The sequence below is a fragment of the Festucalex cinctus genome, chromosome 5 (genome assembly GCF_051991245.1).
Source record: "Festucalex cinctus isolate MCC-2025b chromosome 5, RoL_Fcin_1.0, whole genome shotgun sequence".
In the NCBI taxonomy this organism is placed as follows: domain Eukaryota; kingdom Metazoa; phylum Chordata; class Actinopteri; order Syngnathiformes; family Syngnathidae; genus Festucalex; species Festucalex cinctus.
The window spans coordinates 25,109,197-25,135,743 of NC_135415.1; the positions used below are offsets into that span (position 1 = coordinate 25,109,197).

The 26,547-nt window shown below is 39.8% G+C and overlaps 1 protein-coding gene across 4 annotated transcripts in view; it reads left to right on the plus strand.

Moving 5' to 3' along the window:
• pcsk5b (proprotein convertase subtilisin/kexin type 5b) overlaps window positions 1-26,547 on the plus strand; it is a 76,186-nt gene that overhangs the window by 15,529 nt on the left and 34,110 nt on the right. For all 4 annotated transcript variants that reach the window (XM_077521101.1, XM_077521097.1, XM_077521099.1 and 1 more), the window contains 9 exons: window positions 554-709; window positions 2,814-2,957; window positions 4,469-4,545; window positions 8,658-8,746; window positions 10,539-10,711; window positions 13,656-13,868; window positions 15,994-16,094; window positions 20,758-20,861; window positions 23,592-23,724. In XM_077521101.1, the coding sequence (XP_077377227.1) occupies window positions 554-709; window positions 2,814-2,957; window positions 4,469-4,545; window positions 8,658-8,746; window positions 10,539-10,711; window positions 13,656-13,868; window positions 15,994-16,094; window positions 20,758-20,861; window positions 23,592-23,724 (1,190 nt within the window). The remainder of the gene's footprint in view (window positions 1-553; window positions 710-2,813; window positions 2,958-4,468; window positions 4,546-8,657; window positions 8,747-10,538; window positions 10,712-13,655; window positions 13,869-15,993; window positions 16,095-20,757; window positions 20,862-23,591; window positions 23,725-26,547) is intronic.

Below are 26,547 nucleotides of genomic sequence, written 5' to 3' on the forward strand. Positions count from 1 at the left end.
ATCTGTTTCATGTTTGAACAGCATTAAAATAAAATATTAAGGCTTAATGTTCCGTTCATATAACATTCTTCCATGCTCAAGGTGTGAATCCTAACCCGAAGTCAGACGTTTTGTTGAATATTTTTCCATTAAAAATGGAAGTTTAAAAATCGATTCACACACACACAAAAAAAAAAGGCAATGATGATAAGACGTTGAATCGGTAAGACTACCGAATGAACAATTCTGAGCTCTTTTCAAAAAAAAAAAGTGCCGCATGTGAAAAGGACGATGCACAACAATTTGCAAAATGTATGTGCTGTTATTTCTAAATATTCCAAGTGTGCTTTTTCACTTTTTTTTTTTTTTTTTTTTTTTTTGTGTGCTGTAAACATTAGATAAATAAAACTTCATCCTGGGGCCAGAACATATTAATAGCAATAAATTCGATGAGAAACATTATCTTGGCGGGCAAAGGTTTCGGTTTGCAAACAGACACGGAACAGATACATTTCTTGTACTGAGGTTTACAATGTGCTGTTCGGTGACTTTGGACTCTAATGGAATGTTTCAGGTGGAGTGGATCCAGCAGCAGGTGGTGAAGAGGAGGATCAAGAGGGATTACAAGCAGGCTCCGCCCCTCTCTCTGTCCAGCCACACCCACAGCAGCCCAACCTTCCCCAGCAACATCTTCTACAACGACGCCAAGTGGAGCAGTATGTGGTACATTGTGAGTACGTCAAGCCACCCAAACATTTTTTTCCCCTTTTGTCAACCGTCAAGCTGGTTTGTAGGTCAAAGTTCAGCTGAGGTCATTTCTCGGTCTCTGATTAGTGCTGGGTCAGAGGAGCTGAAGGATTTGTTTGTTTTTTTGTGAATGAAAGATAAGTTGGGCCGTAGTATAACAACCAACAAACACCATCCATTCTAGGATGGTGGTGGACTTCCCACCCAGAAAAACAGAAATAATAAGAGGTGCAAATATACCGGTATTAGGAAAAAACAAAAATAACACATTATCAGAAGAAATGTACACAAACATTCAGAAGAAAATAATCAAGAGAACTCTAATGTATTCTTTTCTGCTTTAAACGAGTCAGCTTAGATGGACACAGCAGAGATTTGAGCTGCTTATCGCAAGTTGTTTGCGCACCCCTTCAGATCATTGCTCTTTCTCGGCCGTTAGTAGTTCTCAGCTCTGTCAATGGTTAATGTTGTGTAGATAAGTGCGAATACTTTGACCACAGCTTTTAATATTTTTCTGGCTTTTGAACAGAACTCTCTGAACTGTATTGTGTTTTCGTGTGTGTGTGTGTGTGTGTGTGGGGGTGTGAGGGTGTGTGTGTGTGTGTGGGGGGGGGGACTTTCAGACACATTGTGATGCTGACTCTGAGAGGGATGGTTCATTTATGAGTTTTTCAGTGTACTGTATTCAAAAATAATTTTTAGATTACTATACTATTGAATGTGTTATAATAAAAACTACTAAATAGTACACCGACACCGCAAACAAAACCTCAGTGTTCGGAAGTGCTATTATGTGTGTTCTCACTCTCTCTCTCTCTCTCATCTCATTGCTCGACATCTCGGTGTACCTCAGTTGAACGTTTGCTTTTTCTTTGGCTTTTTAGCCATATACTGACATGTAGTTGACACGCATTCAAACTAGAAAAAAAATAAAAATAATAATAATCAGGATTATTTTGATTGAAATCGAAATAACAATGAATAAAAACAATTATGAATTGATTTAAAAACAGTATTTATTCAACTACCATAACACAAACCAAAACTACTATCATACCCTCATGCCCATTCATCCCTACACGGAGCACTTTACTCTTGAAATGTTATTCTTTTTGACAAGTCCAAAAATAACAGTGTAATTATCATGTGAAATTTGAGCCTCTTGCATTCTACTTCTGTTATATCCACACTGTTATTTGTTTTATCAATCAATCAATCAATCAATCAATCTATCAATCTTTATTTTATTTTATTTTTAAGTGTTGGGGCTTGTTGGGCTAACCTAGGACCTCGGATATCGTATTACCCGCTATATCATGTGGAGATGTGTGTTGTTATGACATAATTCCTTCAATTCTTAAAATAAATGGAGTAAAATAAGAATATACTAAAATATTAGCAATAAAAAACAATGAATATTAAAAGGTCGGTTGTTCCTGCTGTAAACACATTGTCCTCTTAGGGGCGATGTGGTGCCTTGTATACATGCAATTTACACATACAATGAAATAAGAGTTGAAGAAGAAAGTTGCAATAGAGCTCTATTATCGATCCATCCATCCATCCATCCATTTTCTTAACCGCTTATTCCTCACAAGGGTCGCGGGGGGTGCTGGCGCCTATCTCAGCTGGCCCTGGGCAGTAGGCGGGGGACACCCTGGACTATTAATATCTATTCATATAAATAATTTTTAACAGATTAGGAAGAGATTGGGCCTTTGAGTATTGTTATATTACCCGACCGTATGCGTTCCTACAGCTTATGTATGTATGTTATTTGCAGGAATATCACTCCCGGAAGTTGATGCTAATTTCCTGTTAGCATTCCAATGTGATTTTACATATACTTTAGCATTAGCACTGACAGCTGGATCTTTTTAAAATGAAGCATGTCTTGTAAATATACACTGCGTGGAATTGTTTTTGTTGTTTGTTTAGTTTGATTATAATGTTTTTAAGATCTTGAGAAGCCAAAATGTAACTTTTGTCTGTGGCATGTCCCAATACATTTATCCTCACTTGCTTGATTATTTTTATATTTGACCATTAGCATACTATAATTTCTGAATGTATTTTGGCTGCTACAGCACTGCAATGATGACGTGCACAACTGCCAATCGGACATGAACATCATGGGAGCATGGAAGCGGGGCTACACGGGCAAAGGTGTGGTGGTGACCATCCTGGACGATGGCATCGAGCGCAACCACCCAGACCTGGCTCAGAACTACGTGAGTGTGTATGTATGCCAGTGTGTGTGTGTGCGCATCTCTCGGTTTTTGAACATCACATGAGCAAACCCAGAAAGCAGGTGAGCCGTGACGGTCATTACCTGAGCCTTTAGGCATTGTGATGTCATTTTCATTCGACAGCAAGTGACAGTACAAGGCAAAATGGATAAAAACAGGTGGCTTTTTCTGCTTAATTCGTATTCCATAGACATATTAATCAGAATACTGTATTTAAACTAGTGGGGATGCACAGAACCTATTATTCTGAAGAAAATGTTTGATTTGACTTCCCCTTTAATTAAATAGACGTATCCCCTCATGAGGAAAAAACAGGCAGTAACTGTAGTAATCTTTGTGCATAGACACTTATCGTTGCTACTGTATACTTCAGGTATTTCTAAATTTGAACTTTTGGTTGTTTTTCTTTACAAAGTAAGAAATAACCACTAATGATTGATTAATAAACATTAATCAAGGAAAATTGTTTTTTTTCTTTCTTTTTTTTTTAAATACACTTTAATGCAAAATTAAAATGGATCTGATTAATCGATTGAATAATTGATATGTTAATCCATTCTAAAAACATTCGATAGTGACAGTACTAAACAACACACAAATGCCCCTGGCTTCCCCGGGCCCAAGCTCATCTCAGATGGGCTGACGCAAAAGTGGGAAAGTGTGCTGGGCTCTGAGTGCACATTTCAAATTGTTTTTGGAAATTTTGGATGTTGTGTCCTGTGGGCCAAAGAGGAAACATCAGGATTGCCATTAGCGCGAAGTTCAAAAGCCAGCATCTGCAAGAGCCGGTGTGATGTAGTGGAACTCCACTTCACATTCGTGCAGTGTACAGGGTGCGGGGTTCTGCCGCAAGATTTCATGCTGAAAAATCTATTTCCGGGATACACACTGCCAGCCACCACGTGCCGCCAAGTAATAGCAATACAGTATATACAGTACACATGTTGTGTGTCTGTGTGCCCGTTACATTTACCCCACTTGTACGATACATGACAACTCTTCAGAACAACGCTCGGTCTATTGGTGTCCCCAATTCCTAGAAATTCATACAGTTTATTGTAAAATGGCTTTATTTTGAATCAGTGAGTCCCAGCTTACATTGCATTCCTCATACTTGTGGGTGTGCAGGTATGTGGCGTGTGCGTCTGCGGTTACGCTGTACGTGCATGTTGAGGTATGTCTAGTACATGCGCATACACACTTGTGCACACCGAGATGCCCGACTGGAAGTTGTTGGCCCGAGGCTGTAGGTGAGGCTAAAATGATTCACACTCTCTTTGATGAATGTGTTGACGCTAAAGGCTGAGCTTTAGTTTGATGCCGACATAAGCTCCACCTATTTTTATGACAGCACACGTGCAGCATCTCTAGTAATTTGCCTTTGTTCTCATTCTTCTCCCAGTCCTTCTCCTTCTTCCTCTCCTTTTTTCTTCTCTCGTTTTCAATTCTTCTTTGCTTCTTCCTCCTCCTAACAACAGTGTCTCCTTCTCCAGGACCACCAAGCCAGCTTTGATGTGAACGGTAATGACTTGGATCCCATGCCTCGCTATGACGCAACCAACGAGAACAAGTAAGAGTATGGAAAAAAAACAAACAAAAAAAACAACTTTCAATCATTGTATGTATTACTCAACTGCAGCGATTGCCAGGAGTCCAAACAGTGTGTATCTGTATTGAAAAATAAACACCTCCCTCATTTACAGTGAACCAAGCCCTGCCGCAAATAGTGAAATATCCAGAGAAATTGATGTGCCCTCAATGTTTACAAGCGCCAAAATACAGGCTGCAGTTTTTCGAGAATAACACTTTTTTTTTTTTTTTTTTTTTTTTTTTTTTTTTTTTTTTTTTTTTTTTTTTTTTTGTGCTCAAAAATCAAGAGGGTGTATTACATGATGAGTAAATACACAAAATAGAAATTTGGCACATTGTAAATGTTAACTGGTATATAGAAGTTTGGAAAAAGGTGTACATTTTAATTCCAAATATATGTAATGTCGAATGTTATAAACCTATATCATAACGGTCACTGCTCACCAAGAATCATGACGGCCTCACGAGTAGATTTGTCCCATAGCAGGTGGATGGGTGTGGGGGTGAACAAGGAAATGGCTGAATAAGAACAAACATGCCTTACATGATGTGCATAAAAGTAGGTTACCCGCACGGCTAGAAGTATTTTCTAAATTAAGTCTTTATCGCTCCGTCAACGTTTTAACAATGCACAGTTATCTTCAGAGGCACTCGGCACATATCAGTTCTTTTCTTCTTCGTTTTTGTGACATCACGCTAGAGGGCTTTGTGCCCCACCAGGAAACGGTGACAGCCCAGAGGTAGGCTCGAGTGTTGACAGTCGATACTGTTGGCAAGGTAAGAGCACTTCTCTTTGCACAAAAAAATCCATGACTGAACACAAGAAATCGTAATTTGTCAAATTACTATACGTGTACAAAGGAAAATCTGATTTGGAATGGCAGATTTGGGGTGGGTGCGTAATATACGATTGCATGTTATTCTCGACTAATTACGGTCATTAAATCTAAGCTTTACACGATTCTTCCGGGCTCGTCAGTCTTGCTGTTTTCACAGCCATGTTTATGGCATCCTCATCTTCTAAAAGGTTTCCCTTGAACACCCCATTGAGCTCGAGAAGGAGGGGAAAACAGATTTCCGTAAGTAAGCTGGTTGTTTCAGCACGGTTCATCTTGGCCAAGAAGTGTTGGATAATTGGAGCATTGTAAACTGGCGTGTTGTCATGATGAAACAGCCGCGAGCTGTCTTGCCACAACTTTTCCCTCTTCCTTTGTACTGAACGAAGCAAACGATGCAGGATCTTTTTGTAGTCATGCTGGGTGATTGATTGCTGACACACATTGAAGGGGAAAACTCATAGTTTGTAGTCTGTGTTTGAAGTTTAGCATTTGATTTGTGACACCAGTCCTGGAACGTGACTTTACTGACACACACCGTTCTACTTTCCTATTTAGGCAGGGCTTTGGCACCCTCTTGTGGTATTTTAGTACATTTCAGAAACTGCATGAAAACATGAACAATGTAGGTTTTGTTTTTTTTCCCCTGTGAATAACAGGACAGTTTTCTGTCCAGTGTCCAGATGTAATACCGTACATGCAGTTAAACCTGGCATCCAACATGGTGCAAACACTAGTCAGATAATGTTTTAAAACTTGATGTGCCCAGAATTTAGATAGCCACCTCAAATTTTATATGGATTTATATTTCCTTTTGTTGTACAAATTTTCAACTAAAACAAATGAATTATTTCCATAGTATATAATGTATCACTTTGATTCTGCTTGCTTGCACTGTTGCTCGCACTTTTTTTTCCCATACTCTCAATGCATTGCGGACTGGTCTATATCAACCGGTTGAGTGACCATCGATGTTCACTATATTTCAAAGTGCATTGTGGGTCATTTTGAGTACACTACATTTTTTTCTTTTTTCCCCCTACAAAAGTGTTTTTAAAGAGGCATGCAGCGGGCAGATGCCACTTTAATTAGCCTGATTTCATTTCGTGTCTTTGGTATTTAATGTGCCGAGACAAAAAACAACAACAACAAAAAACAAACACTTTGCACTTTAATGTAGTTGCCCCAAGTGATGCTTTTTTCCCCCCACCTCTTTTATGATCTTGAGACACTGTAAGCTAACCGAATGACACAGCGGAGCATAAGGGTGAGGTCGCCTGGTGCGATGGGAGCGTGCCTGTTGTTCCACCGACTGCAAATCTATGGAAGTCCCAACTCTGTTCTGGCTTAATCACTCGAAACAAGTGAGACGCAGATGTGCGGAAAATGGAAAATACGAGCAAAGTACAAAGAGCGGAACGGCGGCCAGACTGAAGATTTTATGGATTAGTAAAGTGAAATGAAGTGAGGGAAGACGACTGAAGCCAGTTTGGCTCATTAAGCTCCGCCAAGGGGACTGCTAGTAATTTAAATTTGTTACAAAAATGCGAAACTTTCATTCAAAATAGGCTTTACGTTCATTTTTCCCTCCATAGACATGAGTGAGTCAACGCGTGACTGCCAGCATGATCAAAGCGACGTCTGCTCGGGTAGCGTCATCCTTGCTCGGGTGCAACGTCATGTCTTCCATCCCAGATGCTCAAATGGGAAAAATCAGTGCCGACATGTGGGAAGCCTTAAATATTTAGGCCACACATGCATAAAGAAATACCTGGGTGGAACACAATGTGTTTCAGGATGCTGGTTCACTAGTGCCATCATTTATAAAGTTGTATCATGAGTCTCAAGCGCCCAACTTATCAGTTCTTCGAGTTGCGCTTTTGATTTTTGGCTTTGGGTTTTGAGATATCGGCAAGCTTCATAAACACTGCCACTCAAGTGAATGGGAAAATAAAGAGAAATTATTGTCAGATTAATTTCGTGCCCATGCAGTTGGGCAAGCAGAGCTGCAATCGCTGATGCGCTCAGACATTTTTTAGACGGGACAAACACAAGTACACATTGAGAAAATTTGTTTTTGCATTCTGGTGTATCATCCAATTTTCTTTTGACGTTCTGCTTATATTATTTTTTTTTCCATTATTATTATTTTTCATTATTATTATTATTATTATTTTTTTACAGATTGCCAAAGTAGCTCAAGGTTCACCAATGTTTTTTTTTTTTTTTTTTTTTTTTTTTTTTTGTAAATTCTAAACCACAATCCTTCAACAGCATTCTTCACTGGCAGCAGGGGGGTGGAGAGAAGATTTGGTTGGGTGAAGGAACTTTATATTGAAGGTTTCTCGCCCCGATCATCTTTTGATAGACACGACTCAAGGACGTAATAACAGCTCTAGCAAAAGCTTGAGTCATCACTGAAACAGTCGTCAAGTTAAGAGAATTTTCTCTTGACTCAAAATAACTTTTGTCTGGAACAAGAAACTTCAAGCCAATTTTATAGACCTTTGCTTGAAGGAATTTCTATTTCAGGATCTTTGAGGTCGTTTTTGAAAAACACACAGTTCTGCAATATTGCCCCGGACCTTAAAGCACCCTGGTCTCTTCCCCAGAGCCTTTTCATAGCAGTGGGGAGATGCAGATGTTTTCTGCAGGAGGTGTGTGTGTGTGTGTGTGTGTGTGTGTGTGGCTGCGTGCGCATCTGTGTGTTTCTGTGTGTCTCGCTCGCTCTTGCTCTCTTGCTTTCGTTTTCTCCCGCTCTCTTTCTCTCTCGCTCTGTTGGGGTGTGTGTGGGTGTGTGTGTATAAATGGACTCTCACTTGTATAGCATAGTATGTTTCTACCTTTAAGGCACTCAGAGCGCTTTAACTTTGTCGTCATTCACCTACTGATGACACACACATGCAGGATCAAGCGCACCTCAGGATTCAGCATTTTGCTCAAAACACTTGGCTCTGGATTGAGCGGACAAACTTTGGTTTGGGAGATGAGCACTCTGGTATTTGAGCCATGCTGCGGTGTATGTGTCTGTTTGTATCCTGGAAGTAGCATTTTTTTTTTTTTTAAGGTCGTTGACCATTGTCACTGCTGCATTGACTGGTGTAATGTTATTCTGTTGTGTGTGTGTTTTGACATGTTAGCGTATATGTGTATATATTCGTTCATTTGTGTACACACAGCTGCCCTGGTGTGACATACCATGTGTCATGCGTTAGTCGGTCTAATTACCGTAACTTGTATGTGGTCTCTTCCCCAGACACGGGACGCGGTGTGCAGGAGAAGTGGCTGCGTCCGCAAACAACTCGCACTGTATTGTGGGAATTGCCTACAATGCCAGAATAGGAGGTGGGCTTATCTGGTTTTCGTCTATTTATATCTCCTATTTGGTTTATTCAGCAGAGGTATTTCAGTAATTTACGTTCAGATAATAGGATTGGTATTTTACATTTCATCTCATTTTTGTAGTGAGTAAAATGAGGACGTTATCATGAGAAGGTTATGTCAGTATTCTACAAGTATGTGTGCAAGGTTTAAACCTTAACCTTCACGTTTCAAGCAAGCCACACATTAATGTGGAAAATCTCAAGCAAGTCAAGTCGAATCCCCACTAAATTTCAAGGAAGTGCAGTCAATTCCTCACTTGGGTTAAGCAAGATATATCTGTCTGTCTGTCTGACCATCCGTCCGTCCCCCTGTGAAAATCTGAAATTTGTGCGTAAAAAACAGAATCAAGCAGTTATAGTCACAATCATTTGTGTTTGTTTTCTGCATGTCAAATAGAAATGGATGTGTAGATAATCTGGCTCATGGAGAAGTCGTATTGTAAACATTATCTGTGACAAAAAATGTGCAATCCTCCTTTGTCCTGATAACTTTAATCCAATAACTCATTTGGGTGCCTCATTAAGAAGCACTCACACGGTTTATTGCGAAATAAATGAAAATTGTCCTCTTTGTGATTAAACATTTTGCTTGTTTTGCTTTGCTGATCATGTTCAAATCCTTTATACATTAACTCAAATTAAAAATGTATTTTGAGATGTGTTATAGCAAGTTAGAGTAGCTACTAGCTGTCATAACATTTTACCTACAGTAACATTTTGGCACAAGTAATGTCTTTTTTTTTTTTTTTTTTTTAGTCCTATCAACAGTGTCAACAACGTCAAAGCAACAAAGGGGCACGCAAAAAAAATCGGCAGCTTATCAGTAGCACTGTACAGTATAGTATTATCATATAGGTCAGCTTCAGCTGTTTTAACATGGTCACAATCACACAGTTCTTGGTTTCAAATCAATATCCGTATTGTTTCTTTTTTTGTCTTTTTACGTACACGCATGGTGGCCATGAAGCTTAATGTTGTGATACTGTTGTAGTTGGCCTGCTTTTGTGTTGTTTTTTTTTGGGTGAGGGATGAAGTTGTATATTTATTTGTCCAATCGTTGAAATGCTAAATTTTTCACCCTTTCATAAGTTTTAGCCAAAGAAGTCAAAAAGTCTTGACTAGCGCTGGACAGTAATGCACTACATTTACTTTGTTACAGTTACTCAAGTAACTTTGTGGACAAATTGTACTTGTAGATTAGTTCTAATGCAATACTGTTTATTGTAGTTTTTACCTTGCGTATTTAAGAAGAAGTGGTGCTTTTACTCTGCTAACATTGACCGAAATTCTGCGCACTACTTTTATTTATCAATCAGTAATTGCGTGTTGCAATCTATTTGCCATTGGCTCATCACAGAGACTTCCTCCCTGTGTCCTCCTAACCACTGTTGTTGTTTGACTCCAATTTATCAATCAAATGGCAAATGGTATGATATACGTAAATATGAGGAAAATGTTAGTCCAAAGCAAGTTGTAGAAAAAAAATATACAATTAAAAGAAGTATTAGAAACTAACAGAAATGTGAAACATGCAAAATTATAAGATGAAAATAAAACAATTATTAAAACTCCTCAATAAAATATTTGGGAAAAAGTAGACAAACATATTTGATCTAAAAACTAAAATAAAACTAAAAATAAAGTGAGAGAATGGGAGAAGAGAAATGGGAAAATTGGAAGCCCTAGTCTAAATTCTTAGTGTGGTTTATTAGTAACCTGTTTCATCCCTCGCTGTGTGTTCGTTTGTGCGCCAGGTGTGCGCATGCTGGATGGAGATGTGACGGACATGGTGGAGGCCAAGTCTCTGAGCTTGCAGCCGCAGCATATCGACATATACAGTGCCAGCTGGGGACCCGATGATGACGGCAAGACGGTGGATGGACCCGCAGCTCTGGCCAGGCAGGCCTTTGAGAACGGTATCCGCATGGTGAGGAGCTGGTTTTTCCAGACCAAATCGTGAAAAACATGTTACAAAAAGATGAACACTGCACTGGTATTAGAAACATGCAAAAAAAAAAAAATCTGGGAAAATACACAAATGTTCAAAAGAAAATATAAGATATAGTGGTAGTTAGACTTACTGTATAACAGAGAATGCAAAGAAATAAACTGTTGAAAGATGTTTTTTCTGTATTTGGCCCTTCAAAATTTAGACACCCCTGGTTTAAATTGAGACACTAATCAGTTATTTTTGGATGAACCCATCCGATTTAAGCATATCTGCCTCATGCATCACCGGCCCAACTGCTGATTAAGTTTTTATGAACAATTGCCAAAATTTAAACCCATATTTGGTAGGTTGGTAGGCATTCATTTAGAATCCTGGCTACAGTTCTTCATTGTTGTCACTTGTATTGAAGTCTGAAAAATGTAAAACCAAAATCTAAAATTAAAAATTTAGGGTTCTATGAGAGAAAAAAACGTAAGCCAAAGAAAAAGCTAAACCGCTTGTAGAGCTCAGAGGAAGGATACGGCCCAGGAGTATTTACGTCCATTGTTAGAATCGTATCTGTCCTGAAAATTTGGACTTGTACAACCTAAGGAGCATTCCAGCAGCTTTTAAGGCACACAGTCTTCTAGTCTAGATTTAGGTGAACAAGTCACACGTCACACATTGACAAAGTTGGCTAGTGGAAGCTAGTGGAAGTGTGAGCTTGGAAGAACGTGTCAAAGGTCATTGTTGGATGTCTTAGCCCTTCATGTCTTACCATTCGCTTGACTCTAAACGGAAATGGCTTTTTGAGCTTACCATGGAGCTTGGCGTCAATGCAAAAGGACATCTTACTGGACAAAGCTGTTGTGTCGTTTGAGACGTTGCCTGACAAGGGTCGCAGCCTTTGGACTTTGCAACTGCACGTGTGACTCAAACAGGAGTTTCAGTTGTCTGCTTGCTAAAGCCATAAAAGGCAGCAACTGTTCTCCTTGATTTTAAGCCTTTACAGCTACAAATGTGTTGACAAACACGAAAAGGATGAAAATGTTACAAATGTCAGATGAAAAAGGCAAAATAATACAAAAACAAAATATTATGCACTTTCATGGGTGGCTGGGGGCAATAATCTCTGAAAAATCTGTGAAATAGCGCGGTACAACAAGATAAACACTGTATTATAGAAATTTTGGACCCAAATACAAATCTGTGATATAGTGAATCTGCGATAAGTAAACTGTGAAGTAGCGAGGGACCACTGTATTTCAAAAGACGTGTGTCAAGACACGATCCCGGACCCCTATATGATCTGAGGCTCGCATGCGCAGAAGTTTGGCCATAATTATTCGCCAACTACGGCAGCTACACTGGGCCAACATGCCCATAATATGCTTTTCTGATGTCACAAATGTGCTTGATGAGACTGTGACCAGACTTTGTTGCTGGTACAGTGATGAGTCTGGTTTCCAGACTAGCGATTTCTACCTTGATTGTGCAAAAAGAAAAAGTGTATAAATGCTGGATCTTGTTTTACGGCTCTGAGGCGACATCCCTTGAGTGAAAGTTGAAAAGAGAATTTCAAATGAAATATGGAGACTATCTTGAATATTGTTTGCGTCATAAATAATGCAAAATAGATGCAAAAGCTTGTCGTTAAGATTCATGTATTATTCACAGGGAAATTAAGGAAAATGTTGAAAATTGCCCACAGTGTTAACACAAGTGGGGAAAAAAAATCATTAGTTAAGTATTTCTTGCCAAATCCTACAAACAACCCTTAAAGGGGACATATTAGTTTTGTGTTTGGGAGTTTGAATTTGCGCTTCTGGGCTACTTGTGTGGAGTTTACGTGTTCTCCCAATGCATGTGTGGATTTTCTCCATTTACTCTGGTATCCTTCCACATGCCAACAACAGGCACTATATGTTAGGTTCGTTTAAGACTCTTATTTGTCATTGGGTGTGAATGTGAGTGTGAATGCTTGTTTGTCTGAATTAGTATTGTATGTTCTCTTAGGTTGGTTGGCGATGCATACCTAATTTTTGTTGTAAAAATCATCTGAATAGTTTTTGTCTTTTATTGAAATGGTGAATTTTGCATTTTTACTAAGCATCTGTTTATTGAACAACCTTTCAGATTTGCAAAATGTTGCTGTTTTCTTTTTTTTCTTTTTTTTTTTTTAATCTTAAAGTTAACGGTCGGTTAAATCTACTTAACCAATGGTTAAAGTTATAACCCAGTTTTGAACAACCGGGCCCTGGCTGATAATCGGGTCTATCCCTAACAGATACACTATACAGTAAAAATAAAATGTTATTCAATTACTATTGCCAGGTATTTGTTCTTTGTTACTTCCCACCACTGCTACTCAGACACTCATTTTGTCTCGTAAGAACTTTATTTGAGCAGCATTTCTTCAAGGAGGTGACTCAATAAAATATTTTGTTGAGTCCTACGGCTGAATTATTTGTTAAAGCTACAGTAAATCTTGCCTAGTGGCAGTTGCGGACCACATGAAAAATGCATCCCGCTGACAACAAAGCAAAGCAAAAACCCATTACATTATGCCCCTCATCCAAACCCCACCGGAGAGCTCGTCTGATCTTTCACTTTCAAGACACTTTGCAAGACACCGATACCCCAAACTGCTCCCCGGGCGCTTATGTATTCCCCTGCACCAGTGTGTGCCATTAATGTGTGTTTGCTGCGTCCACTACTATGATGGAGTGAAATGCAGAGATAAAATTTCACATATGTACTTGACAAATGGAGATAATTATTCTTTTTGATCACTATCACTATCACTATTGCTCCACAGAGCCTGTACAGTCACTCCCACCTGAGCAACTCTAAAACAATCCCTAAAAAGCTTATGATGAGTAAGTAAGGAAGCATCTTATGTTTGTTTGTTTTTTTTGTTTTTTTTCTCCCCATTTTGCAGGGGAGGAAGGGCCTGGGCTCTATCTTCGTGTGGGCCTCAGGCAACGGCGGCCGAAGCCGCGACCACTGTTCCTGCGATGGCTACACCAACTCTATCTACACCATCTCCATCTCGAGCACGGCGGAGAGCGGACGCAAGCCCTGGTACCTAGAGGAGTGCTCATCCACGCTCACCACCACCTATAGCAGCGGCGAGAACTACGACCGGAAGATTGTAAGCTGGAACATTGGAAGGGTTGGGTAACGAATGAGTTTGAAGTCCATCTAGTCGGGCCAGAGTGTATACCAAATCAATCAGTCGCACTACAAGGTGGTCTAGGGATGGTTACAACTGACTGTGGGGGGTAAAACCCCTTAAAAGTATATCAAATATCCTTGACAGCTGGTATTTGTCCACTTGTTTTCTGGGGTCTCTACAAACAGCACTGACACAGAAACTTAGGCAGTATCGGGGCCTCTCATTTAAGAGGTATCAGGGTCACTTATTTGGATCCTAAAATGTATCTGGGTCAAAGATTTGGAAGCATGGAAGCCGTAACTTTATGGGAATCGGGCCCTAACTTATGAGGTTCAGGGTGATCTAACTTTGGAGGACGCATCAGGGCTCTAAAGACTAACTGCTGCATAACTTAGGAGGCATCGGAAGTTATCAGGGGCCCTAACATAGGAGGAGGTATTGGGGGTCTTAATTGGGCAGGAGGTATTTAGACCATAATATTTAAGGTATCGGATTCCTAATTTAGGAAGTATCGGGCCCTATCTTGGGATTTGCTGGGGCCCTAATTTAGTAGGTATCTTGTAGTCAGCTTTGTTTTCCCTGGTGTTGCTGTTCTTTGCAAAAGGTATGGAATGGTGGGTTGAAGTTGACTTTCGACCTTTTTTGCTGCTTTTTCCTTTGTCTATTTTTTGTATGAAATACATTATATGTTGGCTTGACCCACACATTTTGGTCAGGTGTGAAAATATTTCCTCCTTTTGTGTGGTAAAAGAATGTAAATATTGAAACTGCGCTGACACAAATTCAATTTGGCAATATTGCACCAGGAATCACAATGAATTAAAACTGCATGTCAAAGTTGTATTTCTGTGTCAAAAATAATGGGATTTTGATGTGAACCCATAGCTTGTTGACCAGAAGAAATGGATCTTCTTTTCAAATGAGCAAAACTATTGGACTAATTTTCACCTTAAAGATGATAGACATTATTTAGTTTCAAACGGACTGTATGTTGAAACTCCTTGAATTGTAGCTCAAAGGTTTGGACTGAAAAGCTTTGGACCAAAAGTTATTTTGTGCCTCACTTGGCTTGACCCACTTCCACCGCATCATGACCGCGGTCCACTGGGATGAAAAGTGCCAGTTAGCCAATGTTAGCTACCTTGTCTGGCACCGTCCTGCTACATTCCTCGCATCGGTGCTACCAGTGGACACACACAGTAACCCGGTTGCTTTGTACAAATGAGCCATTTTTGCGTGTCACTCTAATCTACTTGAACACATTCTGTGCTGCAGCACATTTTTAGTGCTTGTGTGTTTGTGTTGGGATAATCCCTCCCAACTTTTCAGTCCAGCAAAGGTCCTTTGATGAGGGCTCAGACGAGGAGCTGGCCAAACTTTCTCTTGGCTCGCAGACTGCCACGCTCTAGAAGTCCATATGATTTAGACAAAGCATGCCATGATCCAACTACAATGAACCCTCCCTTTTCACTGAGGTTAAGGACCAAGACCTGCCGTGAATCGTAACATCCACACGCAGTATTGCAAGCAGTGCAGCCAAGAGAAAAGCTACAAAATTCTTTTACAGGAACGTGCCATTCGTGTCGTTTGCGGCTGTGGATACAGAGACCACACTAATCCATTAGTTGTACAACTGAAAATTTTAAAATGTAATGAATTGATGGAGTTTAACCGACTCAAAATAATGTTTAAAGTCCACCATGAAAGTTTACCAGTTAATATACAAATCAAATTAAAATTTAAAAAAGAGAAAGTGAGTATAAATTAAGAGAAACGGAAATTTTCTCTAAAACAAAATATAGAACAAAACAAAAACAACGATGTATTTCAACTCAAGGCGTCAGTTTATGGAACGATCTGGATTGTAAAACAAAATCATCCCAGTCTATCTGTATCTTCACAAACCTGAAAACTCTAAATTACTGGAAAAATACACAAAGCACTTAATTATTACATAGAATTGTTATATTGAAAACATTTTGACCGCTTGCTGTCATTTACTTTGTGTTATTTTTGTTGTTGTTGTTGTTAATTACTTTGTGTTGATTATTTTTTGTTGTTAAAAGGCCAGGTAAATCACTGTTTCTCTCTCACCATGCAGATCACTACAGACCTGAGGCACCGTTGCACGGACAGTCACACTGGGACGTCTGCTTCAGCTCCAATGGCCGCCGCCATCATCGCTCTGGCCCTGGAAGCAAAGTAAGATCCACTTAACTACATCCCTTCCCCGTCATTCCTTTTGCACCTCACGTTTACACAATTCAACCGAGGGCGGCATTTTTTCTGCTTGTGTCAAAGTAAATACAAGAAATGCTCATTATCCATTGCTGTTTTTTGTTAGCGTAAGGTAATGTTAGTGTCCCCTGGAGTTGTTTCTTAGCAGTGTTTTATGCCATAGTCTTAGCCAGGGATAACCAATTCTGATCCTCGAGGGTCCCTTTCCTGCATGTTTTAGATGTTTCCCTTCTCCAGCACACCTGAATACAATGATCAGGATGGTCATCAGGCTTCTGCAAATCTTGCTGATGAGTTGATCATTGCAATCAGTTGTGTTGGAGGAGGGAAACATCCATGACATGCAGGATAGGGGGCCTTGGGGACTGGAGCTGCTGACCCCTGGTATGCTGACACGATGCTCAGTCTCTTAAAGTTGTCCTAAGAGTGGAGATTTCAGGAGACTTTCATTTTACTCTATTGTTGCTGTTTATTAGCGTTTCTTATTCAAATTTACAGTATGCAGATTAGGGATGCACGATAATGCTATTTTCAACCGAGACCGATAAACCAATAATTTAGAGGTGCCGATGCCGATAACCGTTAAGACGAATCACGATAATGATTTTCAAAATTAACTTAAATACAAATATACTTTCGAGTCCTACTATAAGGCTAACAAATACATTGAAACATTGTATAAACTTGCACAATGTTTCAATGTATGTAAAGCATCAAGAAGCTGAATTTTATTGATATGAGCCACAACTACAACAGATGGACCAACGTGGCATGTCTATAATTATTGCTGGATTTCTTTATTATCTGATTTATCTGTATGAAATCAAATTGCCGATAATTATCGGCAGATTTCTCTATTATCTGGTTTATCTGTTTGATATCTGTTTAGCGTAGATGACCAAGGCGACTTTCGCCTGTCGTCACGTGCTTGGCTGCTCAATTAGCTGAGGTCTTTTCGTTTAACCCGGATAATCCGCTTTTAATCGCCAGCGGTAGAAAATATTCCGGCTTTTCCTGGCATGGCCGGGCATGTAAGCCTGTTTCCCCAACAAGATTACTTACTCTGCTCGCCTGCCTTTCAGCTTCCTTCCCTTGGCTTTTCTACTTTGTCTTTTCTTTAAATCCACATGGCTAAACTCGCATGCACATGCATGCAAGGAAGCATCAATCGCTTTCGACACATTCTATCATGGTATCAGTTGGCATTTGATGAACCAATGTCAGCGGCAAAAATTGGCTGTTGTGTGGTTTCCTCATAGTGTGAAAGAGCTGTTCAATGTTTCGGTCTAACAGAAAAAGCCTCGGGCATAGGTGTAGAGCTGAGTTGATTAGAAGGTCACAGTGACCTAAAAAAAAAAAAAAAGGAACATGTTTCTGAACACTAATGGTAGACGTGTAGATCAAAATTGTCAGTCTGGTTTTCCTGGTTGTTTCTTGTGACTTCCGCAAGATGACATACAGTCCTTAATTTATGTTTCTGGGAAAACACAGGCATATTATGTCCCTGTCAAGTTGAGTTAGCATCAGAGGAGGGCGGTAAGAGAAAAATTAAACAGTGAAGAGGACTACAATGAAGGAAGCAAAAGAAACCAAACGAGAAGGTGACACACTAAGTTAGACGTCGTTGGTCGGGAAGGGGCAATATCGGGACAAAAACAGCCCGACTCTCTTTATGTGTGAACCAGGCTTAAGCGGGACTGCGGTACAATTTGTAATTTGGCAAATTATGCAAATTGTGCCACATTATCTGACAAGATTAAGATTTATTGAGCTTGTTTAATAGTTTATTTTAATAATAAAATTATAATAAATGCTAACTTTTAAATGTCTAGGTCAATAATCAATTAATAGTTAAGCAATTATTTGATACAGTAAAATATTCATTGTATTTTTATTTATTTGCATTTTATGTAAAATTGTTTATATAATAAATAATGAATCCTAATTTTTATTTTATTTTTATTATTTTATTTTTAATGAATTTAAATTAGAATCATTGAACAAAGTCGATAGCATGTTTTTTGAATCGTTCACTTTACTATCGGTAATTTACTGGTTTTCATAAAGCACAATAAATAAAAAAATCTAAATAAAGTCATGAATACATTTTAATAAACCAATTTTAGGCTGAACATGACTAAATGAATGCTTGTGCGCCCACAGTCTCTCCCTTTCCCACCCCTGCAATATGCTGTAATATCTGTACAGTTAATAAAGGTGTGATCTGGCAGCAGTTTGACCGGAACAGATTATTTGTTGCACCACTAATCCGCATCACTAGAATATTGAGCATATTTGGCACCCCGCGTTTTAGCGCATCATATTTTTTCAAGCTTAATTACCCGTCACCAGAGCTCTGAGGAAGCCGCATTAAAACCTTCAGATTTGCTGCAGCTGCCGCCGCCAGTGGTTTTGTGCAAGTTAGTGCGCTTGCTTCGTTAATTAGTATTGGGTTGTTTATGAGAGGAAGGCTGTTGTGACCTAGATAACGATGCCATTCCACTCTTAATTAATGACCATAAAACATTTATGGGGCCACAATTACTCATTGCCAGCTACTATGCCCCTACCACCCCATTAATATTGATCTTTTACGCTCAAATACATTTGGCCTTCATGGCATATATTTGTGTTTAGTTATTTAGTTACTTACTTAAAATATTTAGAAACAAATATTTGAAATGCAAACCAATTCCAATAACTTCAAAATTTTAAACTGTTCCTTGACGTGTGTCTTTAAGGTGCATGGCTGAATGATTGATGCCATGTGTTTCAGTCAGGTTGCGTTAATTGTGGCCCACTTTAGCTCCATGCAAGTGGTCTTATTTAGTATTTAGGTGTTTGGTTGTCTCATCCAATAAACAGCTGGAGGTGCGTCAGTGACTAAGGCTCTCCTTGCCCATATACGAGGGCATTTCAGTATGCTAATTTGTGTGGGTGCGTGCGTAAGAACACTGATGGTAAATTCCAAAGCAAACATATAAACACAAAGAAGATTTTTCTGAATTTATTTAAACAAAAAGAGCATGCAAGTGTGATGGAAATGCAAAAAAAAAAAAAAAAAAAAACTCGAGTTCTGTCTGTCGCCACCACCAGCTCCAACGATCTTAGGCTGCTTATCTGAATTGTCACTTTTACATAATGTTGTCAATTTCAAGCTGGTAGAAAATGAAAGGAATGAAAAAATTTGCCTTATATGTCATACACATTTTAGAAGTATGACTGCCGCGAGCGTCAAAGGATTAACTCCAATGAAGGCCACTAAAATGACCTGCAACTGACAAGACTTTACTTTGTCAAGAATGCATACTGACAAGCCACAAAAGCTTCTGTGAGAATACACTCACTGGAAACGTGGAGACTATGAAACATGCAAGAGGCTCCATTGTGTTCCCAAACTTCCAGCCAGGGTTGCTTTGCTACATCCGGCACTGGGTGTCTTGAATGTGCCAGGATAAAAGTTGTGCAACAAAATACCAAGTTCAGGGTTTAATCGATTTTGGTCTGCCCACTTTCAGAAGTGTTACAAAAAAAAATCTGTTGGCCCAAGAAAACAAAGCAATGATTAGGTGATTTTCAGGAAATTACTTTTGTCACATTATATACACATTATTTTACTTCTTTAAAGCAGGGATACCAACAATTTTGCCTACCTGGATACTACTGACTGCAGGGACACTTGGGATGTTTTGCACCATTTTTCTTTTATTTTGTCAAGTTTCCTCTTCTACCTCTTTCAATATAATTCCAGTTGACTTGATAGGACTCAAAGCTGGAGCTTTTTTGTTGTTGTTTTTTTTATTTTTTAAATAGAACGTTGTTGTTTTTTTACTACCCTTTGTAAATTGTCTACTTTGTAATCCTGTCCAAGTGTTGTATTATGAGGCCCAGTGTCCTCAGGTGTCAGCCCTTTTGTCTCGACTGTCACGCAATAATGCTTTATCCTCATGAAACACAATGGTTGGCTGACAATTGCATTCAGGGCAAGTGAAGCCGGCGTTCTCGGATGGCGTGGAAGCATCTGGCAGACATACGGACATGGAAGGGAATCCCAGGAAACACGTTGACCCACTTCCCGGTTCCCCCCCCCCCCACACTATTTAATGTAGCGTTGGGGACATGAAAGGAGTTGTGACACATGGTTGCCTGTCCTGTAATGGATCTCACGTGAGAACAGAGAGGCTGGCGGGTAGGTGGGGGTGGCACAGATGAAGGCGTCTCAACAAGCTCTAGCCAAGTCTCTGTAATTTCCCCCTCCATTTTGTGGTTGCATCGTTTTCGTTTTATCCTCTTTTTCCGTCTCTTATTGACCATCTTTTCTTCCAGTGCTTTGTGAAAGTTTTTTTTTTTTTTTTTTTTTTTTTTTTTTTTTTTTTTTTTTTTGGCACCTGAAAAGCTGAGTTTATGCTGAAGTTTAAAAAGACGAAAGACGCTAAACGTTTTGATATTGCCCCCTAAAAAGAGTCAAGATGTGTATAGTACCATATAGTAGAAATTTACCACTTCCTGTTTAAATCGTGTAAGGTGGAGATGGTGTCTTTGACGAAGGAAGTTGAATCCAACATGCAGTCGCTCCATGTTATGTTTACATACGAGTTCATATGTCTTTGTGTTTACCTTCTTCTAGTCCCCTTCTAACTTGGCGAGATGTTCAGCACATTATTGTAAAGACGTCCCGAGCCGGCCACCTCAGCGCTCCTGACTGGAAGACAAATGCAGCTGGTTATAATGGTATGTAAACAACATATTATATATACACTGCAGTATCCACTTGGCTGGAGCGGCCATTTCTAACCTCTCGGATAACAATGGTCTCTTAGATGTGGGGAGGTAATGCCAGGGCTTGATTTGCTTCTCCCCTGGGAAAGGCAGGTACCACCAGGATGTACTATTTCAGTTACTGGTTAGCCAGGGTGCATTATTCTCCGCAGTCTTGGCTTTGCTGCACTGGACCATTGTCTAATCGATGAATAAAATTGGTCTACTCTTCACAGAGTGAAGTAATACCATGACTCAACTTGTTTTTTGATGCTTTTCTACTGGCCAAAAGTTTGTATACTGAACAGACGTCGTAAGGATAATAAATAGTAAACATCAAATGGTCCTTCAGTGGTCGTTCAGATTTGTCATTTGAGGTTGTAGTAAATAAAATTTAGAAAATAAAAAATGACAAAATAGCTATTGTAGCTGTGTTTTAGCTGTGGACACTACCGTATTTTAGTCCACACTCTCCACTCTCCACTGAGCTGCACTACCCCTTAATTTCCTTATAGTACAGTAAGTAGTACTAGTAGTACAATATGACTATCTTTAAAAGTTTTTTTCACTGGCAAATGCAGGTATGAGGAAGTAGGATTTCAATACCTAGTCAGCCGTTGTTCTACGCTTGCCAAGGAGATGTCACATAAACCGCAGCTGGTCACCTTGGTTGCTCATTAATCAGATTCAAGATTGTAACAGTTGAGGATACGCAGTTAGAAATGAAAAAAAAAATACAAACACATACACTATAATGTTTGCAAACCCTGTTAATGGACCTGAGCTATGGACACAGCAGTATTATTATCCTCAATCTCAGGCCCTTTGTCTCCTCTTGAATAAAATGAAACATGCATGTTATAACATAAGCCTACCCTGTTACTGTGCTTTAGTATTGGACGTTGCAGTCTTACTATATATGCCAGTCTCCACTTTGATGCAGTAGCATGTCGAGCGTGTTCAATGTGAAATTTTTAGTATTAGTGCCTGTAGTCTCCTTTCAAATATAATGTGTTTCCTTACTGTGGCTAACTGGCAAATACTGAAAAGTTTCGCTTATTCTATTGCTGTGGGTGCTGCATTGTTATACTCCACAGTCTCCACTTTTCTGAGGTGGCCCTGAAGCTCTTCTATAATCTGTTTAGAAGGGAAGACTAAATCTTTGTTAAATGACTGATGTGAACTTCAACTATGCAGTGGAGCAGCCGCATACAATACTATTTGGACCAACAAAGACGCATCTCGCATTAGTGTCTGTGCTAACTTTGCCGCACCAAAATGATCATACAATGTTTATCTTGTCATCATGACGTGCTCTGCTCTGCCGTATCCATTGGTTATTCCTGCTTTAAGTCTAGGCCTGTGAAAAGGAGACACAAGTATGTTTCATTTGACAAGAAGAAAACACTGTCAGGATAAAGACAGCATCGTATGGTATTTGCATACAATACCTTGTCTGAGAGACACCAGGGTCAGTCTGCGGGGGCCAAATGACGAGGAGAAGTACGGAAAGAATTCACATTTGAGCCGTTACATGTGTGAAGAGTTTTTCATGTCACTGGCGCTCATATCCTCTGTCTGTATGATCCGAACATTGGGCATTCAGTCTTTAACGGACATTTCTTGGCTCTCCGCCCTCGCACCAACTTGTTTCTGAATGGAGTGGTGTGCATCCGCAATAGCTGTCTGCGTGGAAAAGTGGACTCTGTGAAAACAGGCCACATAATGCAGGTGATAGGAATGAAACGATGCCTTGTGGCTGAGATTTTGCTTGAAACTTTTTTTTTTTTTGGCCCTTGAATTATTCAAGTTACTCAAGTAATTGTTTCAGCTTTAATTGACTGTGGGTCTGGAACCACACCCACGCTAGCCAATCATGTCAGTGATGGAGAAAGTCATTGTGAGACATTTATTAAGTAAATTAACCCCACTGGTAGCTAACACTGGGTGGGGCAGAGTTGCAGAACAGCTCATTCACAGACACATTTTGGGAAATAGGCAGCTTACTATTTGTAGGGGATAGAGAGAGACTAATCCCTTTCATGAATAGATAAAAAACTGAGAATAATTGACGCCTCCCCCCAAATGTTTATATTTGCTATACGGTAATTGCTGCTATCCTATTCCTTTTTAAACCATAAATACACCACAAACCTTATTCTCAAAACACTTAAACTACCGGTAATTTCAAATGAATTTTACCCACATTACCCATAAAAATAAATGCCTTACAGATTATTTAAATCTTGGACAAATGCACTGGAAGTGCACATATGCTTCCAAGCAGACAAGCATCACGAAAGCCTTTCACACAAAAAGCTCAGCCCTCAATCGCGTTGTATCACGTCAGCATACTTTCTCGACACCAAATTACTACTTTGCTGTTAAATTGAGCTTTGGCGGCATCTCATGGCATATTAGCTGTTAAATCGAGCTTTGGCGGCATCTCATGCCATATTAGGGTGTTTCAGAAAGAGCATTTTTCAGGAAACAGCTAAGAATAGGGTTCACAAAAAAAAAAGGTGGGAGATTACTGTGCTTAGTTGTGTAGTTTCACACTTGATGGGTGGGCGGTTCCTCTGGGGACTCAACTATTTATATACAAACAATAAAAAGTACATTTTCCATAATAGGTCCCTTAGAAATGCAATTTTAATGACTTTCAATGGTGTGTGTGTCCTTGTCTGTGTCTCTCGGCTACAGTCAGCCATCTGTACGGCTTTGGCCTGATGGATGCAGAGGCCATGGTGAAGGAGGCAGAGCGATGGAAGCAGCTACCATCGCAGCATGTTCCGCCCCAGCACATCTGCGTGGAGAGCGCCGACCGGCAAATCAGGTACATGGTCAAAGATGCCCAGAAGGCAGCCATTTTGGAAGTATAGTATAGGGTTTGCTTGTTCTTTGGAATTTTGGTGCACTTTTGTGGGCAAGGATAGTGACAGTTGCCGATGCTCTTTCATTCAACTGGGCAAACAGTCCAAAATCCTAAGTGAGAGCACTCGCAGTAAGCTGCTGTAGACCACAATGCACACCTGGATGCTCACACATACAATAACCGGCCAATTCGACTCCAACACTTTTTGTCCTTTACACTTTTATTTTTTCACATTCTCTTTTAATATATGTATTTATATACAACAGTGTTATTTTTCTCCAGTACAACACAGTGTTATTTTTCTCTATTACAAACGCGTAACAAAAAATCTTGTTTTCTGTGGTGGCTGGGACAATTAATGACATTTCATTTAATATAACTGGGTTATCTTGATTTGATATACAAGTACAGTTAAATTGAGTTACGAGATTGACCACAAAACAGATTAATCTATTCAATTACTGTATATAAAACAGCTTAAATATATTTTTTTCAGTAAAGTGAAACATCAACAGTTGGTCTTCTTTTTGGGATATGGAATGATGCAGACAGGAATTTGTCAAAGCATAGCTCTAGATGTTGGTCTGCATTGTAGTGGTTTACAGAGTAGACATGTGCCTGGAGCCTTGCAAGGCTGTTCCACTACCTGTCCCTTACCTTGTGTTTTACATGTGGCAACTCTGTACGCCTCTGTGTCATACCAAAAAATCCGAAGTTCAAGCTTTCTTTCTTTCTTTCTGTCTCTCTTTCTGTCTTTCTCTCTTTCTGTCTTTCTCTCTTTCTGTCTTTCTATCTTGCTTGCTTGCGCATCGGCCACCATGTGTTTGAGAATGCGGTTGTGCAAGCTTGTACATTGATAGGGGCCAAGCATTAGTTCTGGCAGGGTGGTTCTCACATAAGACCTTTACTAAACACAGACACACACACACACACGCACACACAAACACGCACGTTCATACAGGCACATACATGAACAGTACACGCACGCACACGCACACGCACACGCACACTCACGCGCACACGCAGCGTGAAAGCCAGGGCTTCAAAGCTTGTTATCCTTGATGCAGCTGGAAGCCCAAGCACTGTTCGGTGCAAGGCGCAACTCGAGCCAAGCGCTAGATTGTGAGGGGCTCGATGGGCAGCGCCAACCTCCTCCTCTTCCTCATCACCATGCGTCTGTTCTGCTTTGGCACAGTAGTAATCAGCCCATATCAGGATTATGTAGTTTTACTTTGGCGCCTGGTGTTGGTGTGATATGGTTGTGTTCTACTCTATTGTTGAATGGAACAGCTGTGTGGATTACCATTCCAGTTATTTTAGGCTGTGGTTCTCAAACTGGGAGCTCATACAGGGTTGACATTTTTCCAAGGACCCCATTGTATTGTGCCATAAAACGCCAAGGAAAACCTGTGTAACCATCAATGCCGTAGCGTTTTGTTTTTTTGTTTTTTAAGAAAAAAGACATTTTGGGCAAAAAATGCATTTGTAATATCATTACAATAATGTATTTTTACAAGGTGCAATTTTTATAAGAATAAAGATTTACTTTGTTGTTGGCATAAGTTGAATAACTATCGCAGTGATCTTTTTTTTTTTAATTTTCGTTATCTTGCTTGTTCTTACATATTATATTCTTGATGCAGTTTTTTTTTTTTTTTTTTTTGGGGAAAATGTGTGCCATTATCTTTAATACCAGACTCTGACATGTTTACTTCACAGTGTTGTTTACAACTTGTGTCGTCTGTCCAATCGCGTTGGTTTCTTGCTGTTTCTCCATATTAGTTTACTGGTACTTTGTTGTAAACTCCACCCTCACGTGACATGAATGGTCATATAACAATAACATGTTTAATTTTATTAATATGTACAGTATGCATGGATGTGTATTGTCAACGGCGTATTCCCACATACCCTTTGGCTGGCCTTTCGGACTGCATTGGCTAACGTCTATCTGCAGTCGTACCAGCAAAACGGGCTGAAATACTGCGCGTGTGTCTGAGTGTACGCGTTTGTGTGTATGCCAGCACTCCCGAGTTTGTCCAGTCAGGCTGCCAGTAATCAGCTGTGCGTCCGTTGGGGGTTTTGTTGTCTGTGTTGTGTCACGACCGAGCAAGCCAGCAGCGTTGCAATATCAGTGCAGAGACTCCCCTGGCCAGCCGCCACTTACGCAACCCTCATTGTTTTCCACATGCTTTTCTTTACTTAACTTGCATCCACGGATTTTGTTTTTAATCAGCTGTCCTTTTGCTGCTTTGTTAATTGGTTCTGCTAACTTGTGTTTATCCCCTCTTCCAGCCTGCTGTCACCAGTGCTTGTCACATTTTTCGTGGCAGGCCGTGCATTTAGTTCCTGGATCTTCAGTAGGGATTTACTTGACTTAATCCACCTTTAACACCACCGCTATCTCATTGCAATTATAGGAAACAATAGTACTGTATAAAAATGCAGTAAATAAACAGCATGTAAGCAACTGTGCCAGTGCCACCTACATCATCAGGAGCAGTTCGGTACCTATATTTATCCAATAGCATGATTGATACGGCACGAGTAGTTTCTGGTGACTGTGGTGCCATAGCTTGTGAGTGGAACTTTTGAAAACACTTTTTTGTTTGTCACCACTACTGGAAAAAAAAAAAAAAGTACTATGTTTAAATATCAGTGAACAGCAAGCACTTTTGTTAAGCAATGTGAGCATTGCTGTTTGCCATTATGGAAGGCTTCTGCTAAATTAAATAGTATATATATTTTTTTCCGATTTCCACTAGATGAGGAGATTAAACGTTA